Source organism: Herpailurus yagouaroundi, unplaced genomic scaffold (genome assembly GCF_014898765.1).
Source record: "Herpailurus yagouaroundi ecotype Mexico unplaced genomic scaffold, PumYag 182, whole genome shotgun sequence".
In the NCBI taxonomy this organism is placed as follows: domain Eukaryota; kingdom Metazoa; phylum Chordata; class Mammalia; order Carnivora; family Felidae; genus Herpailurus; species Herpailurus yagouaroundi.
Genome location: NW_024412413.1, coordinates 9,042,417 through 9,048,887, shown reverse-complemented (window position 1 = coordinate 9,048,887; position 6,471 = coordinate 9,042,417). Strand labels below are relative to the sequence as shown.

Genomic DNA, 6,471 nt, shown 5'->3' with positions numbered 1-6,471 from the left:
CTCTGGTGGTTCCACTGTGCAGTAGGATGGAGAAGCACTGGTCTATGATCTCCCAACTAGATCATTTTCCCAGAAGTAAAAATTCTAGGGGGCGCCTGGGTGGCTCAGTCGGTTGAGTGACCAACTTTGGCTCAGGTCATGATCTCCTGGTTCGTGGGTACAAGCCCATGTCGGGCTCTGTGCTGACAGCTCAGAGCCTGGAGCCTGCTCCAGATTCTGTGTCTCCTCTCTCTGCCCCTCCCCCGCTACACTCTGTCTCTCTAAAAACAAATAAACGTTAAAAAATATTTTTTAAGTTTAAAAATAAAAAATAAAAATCCTACTTGAAGGCTGTCTTAATAAATTAAAAAGATACACAGAAGATGAAAAATATCAAATTTATTTTCCAAATACAACCAAAGGATGCATTTGAATTCACTTTGCAATAAACATTAGCAATAAAAACACCTGTCCCATGTCCCACCGGTCTCAGCTTAACCCCCCAACCAATGGCGGCAGCCACAGGAAGGGAAAGATTGCCGGTCCTCTGTTTGCAGAATCTGAAACCTGGCATGAGAGCAGACGAACAGCAACCCCAGGCTCTGCAGGCCTTCTTACCACCTGCTCATCCAAAAGCTCTGGAAGAGCCATTTGCAGTCTGAGGTCTTGCCACGCTTAATATATTTTGAGGTGAAGTCCAGGGTGTGGAAGAAAGACATTCTCTTCAGTGTCAAATGAAAAACAGTTTGTAGCTGAATCTGAAAATATTATCAAAGGTGATGCTTTTTCCTCTTTAAAAAAGAAACCACCCAAATGAGTTTAGTGGTTTGAAAGATATTTGTTAATAAGCCTGACAAGGAAAAATCCAACCACCACCCCATTTTTGCCGGAAGGATGAGAATCTACAAAAGGCTAACTTAGGTCTTCGGGAGGTGGAACCACACGAGTTCTACCGACAGGGGCTCTCGGGCTTGTTACATGTGATCTGAGGTCCCCTCGGAAGACTGGGGAAGCTGGGAAGACTTTAGCTGCAGACTATTCCCACTCATGCTCACCAGATGGCTATTGATGACGTTAAGTTCTCTTATCACCATGCTCAGGTCTTCGTGTAGTTTCACTATGGCATTTTTCACCTCCCCTAGGAGAGTTTTAATGGAATCGTTTGTTTCAGGCTCCCCCGGCAGGCCGGCAGGTGTCTGAAAACTCAGACAGGACACAGAGGTGACGTGGTCTGCCCTGGGGGTGGAAGACTCTGCCCAATCACTGGCAGAAGCAGGACTCGTCTGCTCTTTAGCACACTCAGAGTTATCCGGAAGACTCTCCAGCAGATGGAGGTTGTCGTTCTCCTCTTCATCAGAAGACGCTCGGTCCCTAGGAGCAAAGGGGTGGTGAGCCCCGGCCGTCTCATCTTCATCTTTAAAGGAGGCGGAAGAAGACTGTTGCTGGGCCAGAGACCAGAAGGAAGGTCCCGCCAAAATGCGGGGTAGGAGATGAACAGACGTCTCCGGAGAGGCTGAGTCGGGAGACGGCATGGATAAAGTAGAAAAAGAGGACGTTCCTTCAGAGGTGGTTGAAACTACAAGGGAGAGAGAGATTATGCAACATACAAACGAGAGTAATGGCTAAAATAATTTTTCAATGTGAAATCCCCATCTGCAGGGTCTCAACATAAATATACTACTGACAGTTTCATATGCTAAATAGTCATCATAAGCCTAGATAAACCCGAAGCAGGAAGCAGAGAAAATCTAAAGATGTATTATATACCAACAATGCCATGGAAATGAAATGAACATGGAAGTATCAATAGTCACCTTGACTGTGAACCGTGCCCGATGTACTTTCACACCACACTTACCAGAGAGAGCAGAAAAGTAAAGTATTACACCCTGTTCTACTGGCTGGTGGCATTTTAAGTTGGCATTTAAAGCAGAAAGTCTGAGAAAGCTGTAACTTAGATTCCTTCATCCTTTTTTTTTTTTTTTTTTGGTCCCCTACAGAGACCATTATGGTAAAATGAACAACCAACTACAAGTACCTAAAAGCTGTCAAACGAATCTTTTTCTCTAACTGTTCAAATACGGTCAAAACTGAACTCCAGCCCACCTGAGATCTGGGACACTTGAGCACACGTACGGCATTTTTTTTTTTTTTTCACCAAGAAACATAAGTAAAATCAAAAGCATTCTAAACCGGTTTTCTGTAAAATATTTGATAACATTGTAATTCCCTTTCAGACAAAATCATACTCATTGCTTCTTGTGCACTTCATTTTAAATCGTTATTTCCCGGGGCGCCTGGGTGGCTCGGTCGGTCAAGCGGCCGACTTCGGCTCAGGTCATGATCTCACGGTCCGTGAGTTCGAGCCCCGCGTCGGGCTCTGTGCTGACAGCTCAGAGCCTGGAGCCTGTTTCAGATTCTGTGTCTCCCTCTCTCTGACCCTCCCCTGTTCATGCTCTGTCTCTCTCTGTCTCAAAAATAAATAAACGTTAAAAAAAATAATAATAAATAAAAAAATAAATTGTTATTTCCCAAACTGTGTTCTGAGGAACGCTGTGTTCCTGGAGATGTCAAAAGAGGTTTTGTGAAAACAGTATTTCAAAGTCAAGCAAGACCAGACGATTGCATGTCGGGCCTCTCGTTAGGAGGTTAACAACGAACATTAGCACATTTAAAGTTCTGAGAAGTCGCACACTAATTTATTCAAGGGTTTTCCAAACTTTCTTGGACACAACTCTCTCTTGTCTTCTTGGAGTATCTATTTACATTCATGCGTGCATTAGGTGGTACGGGTTGGCAGAATTTGGTTTCTAAAGTCTTGCAGCTAACTCTAGACTTGCTACTTTCACATAAAAAAAAAAAAAAAGCTGAAGTCATAGAAAGGGAAATTACCGCTAAGCACACATGACTTCTTATCTTTCTATATTATTTTATTTGCTTAGAGATGCATGTCCCTTTAAACGAAATTGAACCTCTGCTGTAAAAAACATGGCTGGGGCAGGCGGCTTCTATTTTCTGCTTCAAAGCTCTCTGAGGGCTATCTCCGTCCAGTGTTTAGGAAAAATTCCAATCACAAGACATTTTGGGGGTGACATGAGTATTCTCAGCCGATGTAGCAGCAGGACACGAAAAGGAAAATAGGGACCTCATCGGCACACGGTCAAGGCAAGACAAGCGCACGGAAGAATCTAGGTCAGCCTTATCCTGACGTTCTGTCCTTGGGTTGAAGAGAGGGCATGGTGGTGACGGGCACGCTAAGGGTGAGAGAGCCTCCACACGTGTGCGTCCTGAGTCACGCCGCTGCTCTGCTCTGGGTGTGCTCTGTTTGGGTCACAGCTGTCACCTGACATGTCACCTGTCACCCCGCACCATCCTCCCGTGTTGGCTCTCCCGTTTCTATATCCCAAGTCTTTCTCTTTCTGGGTTTACCCTCACCTGGGGATAGCACATTCTCCAGCAGGTCACTGAAAAAGGGTAACACAGTTACGTTAGTCACATGGACGCGATGTGATTACCTGGTTTAATTTTATGCCAGCGGTTCTCAAAGCGGGTGCCTGGGTGGCTTGGTTGGTTGAGCGTCTGACTTCCGCTCAGGTCATGATCTCGCGGTACGTGAGTTCAAGCCCCACATGGGGCTCGCTGCTCTCAGCACAGAGCCCGCTTTGGATCCTCTGCCCCCCTCTCTCCCTCTGCCCCTCCCCTCTCTCAAAAACAAATAAAACATTAACAACAACAACAAAGTGCGCCCCCTGAACAAGCAGCAGCAGCACCTGGGAATTTGTTAGAAATAAAGTCCTTGGGCCCCATCTCTCTAAATCAGAAACTGGGACTGTGCCCAGGACATTGAGTTTTAACAAGCCTCCAAGTGTGTCTGATGCCTGCTAACGTCTGAGAATCACTGTTTTCTGCTGTGTGTCCACCTTTCTTTCGCTTTGTAGCTACAACTGCTGACTGAATAGCTTATCATTGTTTACAGTTTGGTAGCTTTGATTCACGGGCTTTTGCTCATAAAAAGCCACTTCAGCTCTAATTGCTGCGCACCAATTTACTTTTGTTTCCAAACACGCCACAGCTGTACGAGACACTTCACTGCTGCACTCCAGGGTGCCTCTCCTGCCCATTTCGTCACCCTGCTCCCACTCACTGCGGAAGGTACTGGACTATGTTGTTAGCAGCCATCCTCTTCATACAGTGCACCCACCAGAGCTGGAGCCAGCCGCGATAAATGGCTGAATTTAAACGATCTCCCCGGGTGATATATGCACGCCAATTAATGCTGCACTTGCTTAAAAATAGCACCGATAAAGCGATTCCAAATGCGGATGTGTTATCTCTGACTTTTTATGCTCGTGAAAACATCAGGCCCCTTAATTATTATATTGCAACTCGAAATTTAAAAAGCATTTAGAAGAACTGCGCTGCAAAAATATCATGACGAATACATTCCTAGAAATATTTTTAAACTCTCTTCGCCTGGAGCTGCAAATGTAAATTTTTCTGTTAGCAGTAGGTCCTTGTTCAGCTAAACACTTCAAACTGTTCACGATAAAACAGGAGCTTTTTATTCTTCTCTTTCAGTTTTCCTATCTGATATATAACGACTGTTAAGTTACCTGTACACATGAATTAAAACATTCTGATCTTAGGGGCGCCTGGGTGGCTCAGTCGGTTGGGCGTCCGACTTCGGTTCAGGTCATGATCTCACGGTTTGTGAGTTCAAGCCCCGTGTCGGGCTCCGTGCTGACAGCTCAGAACCTGGAGCCTGCTTCGGATTCTGTATCTCTCTCTCTTTCTGCCCCTCCCCCACTTGTGCTCTGCCTCTCAAAAATAAATAAATGTAAAAGAAAAAAACTAAAAAAAAAAATTCTGATTTTGTTCTGTGTTGTAGAAAGTAACAAATGTCCGTAGTAATATTATTTGTAATAGCTAAAAAGACGAAACAACTCAAATATCCATCGGCTGATGAATAGATACATAAAATGGGTTTAAACAGCGGAGTATTACTCAGCCATAAGAAGGAGACAAGTACTGATTCGTGAGGCAACATGGATGAACCCTGGAAACGCTGTGCTACGTCAAAGAAGCCAGACACGAGAGGCACATAGTGTATGATTCCGTAACAGGAAACGTCCAGAGTAGGCAAATGCACAGAGGCAGAAAGTAGATCACTGCTTAGGAGGAAGCGTTCGGGGGGAGGAAGGAATGGGGAGTGACTGTTAATGGATACGGGACTTTTTGGGGTAATGAAAATATCCTGGAATTAGTGGTGATGATGGCGCAATTCTGAGAATATACGAAAAGTACTGAATTGTACACTTTAATAGGGTGCATTTTCTGGTGCGTGAATTAGATCTTGTACTTAAAAAAATTTTTTTTTAATGTTTATTATTTTTTTTTGAAAAAGAGAGAGAGAGTACGAACAGGGGAGGGGCACAGAGAGAATCCCGAGCAGGTCCTGAACTGTCAGCACGGAGCCCAACACGGGGCTCAAACCCACGAACCATGAGATCATGACCTGAACCGAAGTTGGACACTCAACAGACTGAGCCACCCTGGCGTCCCAATCTCGTACTTTTAAAAGTACAATATTTGAAAATTTATTGTCATGATTATCAAGGAGTTACATGAAAAGAAACAGATTTAGGAATAACATAGGATTCGAGAGAAATGCTAATGACTCTGCCTCTAATCACTGATGCTAAACTGTTATTGGGATGACTGGACGATTGGATTAATGCTGAATCTTCTCACTTACCTACGAAGTATAAATTTGGCTCACTGAATGTAAAAAATCAAATCAGTGTGCCTTTTTGTCTGCACGGAGGCAGGCAGGAGCTGTACAGCTGGAGGTGTTGCTGGGTCCACAGAACCACCACTACTGAAACCCATGGTACAAAAATGGAATCAATGAGATATAAACAAAGGACAGAGCCAGTGAGAACGCTCACCACTAGCCCAGCATGTGAACATATGGATTTTTTTTTCCTACCCCCAAAATCAGAAAGAAAAGTCCAGGGCAGTCTAACACACTTACCCAAACTATGGCTCACGATATAATGATCTGGCTTCTGTGCATCTTCTATCTTCTTTTTTTCTTTTTGGTATGCATGACAAATGATCTAATGACCTAAAGGAATAGTTTGACCTAGACATAAAGAACTTAAAATTTAAACGGAGGAAGAGAAGGAATGGACTGTTCTAGGAACAGAGTTATTCAGTATCAAAAGGTCAAACGAGGTTGCTGCAAATCCATCATTCGGTGAAAATATTAGAACGAGAATATTAACCTATATTAGGTGGCTGAGATCTGTTACACCGTGAGGGTGCAAGTATTTTTAAGTTTACCAAGCTCATCATCTCCAAAGAGTTTTGTAACACCAGACCTGGACCCTTCATATAAACAAATACTTCTTAAAACAATAAAATAGGGGCGCCTGGGTGGCGCAGTCGGTGAAGCGTCCGACTTCGGCCAGGTCACGATCTCGCGGTCCG

General features: G+C 44.2%; 1 protein-coding gene across 8 annotated transcripts in view; it reads right to left on the bottom strand.

The window, feature by feature from the left end:
- Positions 1-357: 357 nt before the first annotated feature.
- ENTHD1 (ENTH domain containing 1) overlaps positions 358-6,471 on the bottom strand; it is a 104,101-nt gene continuing 97,987 nt past the window's right edge. For 7 of the 8 annotated variants that reach the window (XM_040490769.1, XM_040490768.1, XM_040490767.1 and 4 more), the window contains 2 exons: positions 1,035-1,555; positions 358-737 (listed from right to left, as the gene is read on the bottom strand). In XM_040490769.1, coding sequence (XP_040346703.1) covers positions 594-737; positions 1,035-1,555 — 665 coding nt within the window. In that variant the 3' untranslated portion in view covers positions 358-593. Of the gene's footprint in view, positions 738-797; positions 1,556-6,471 lie in introns of those variants that run through there. The other variant, XM_040490770.1, reaches the window with a different exon arrangement.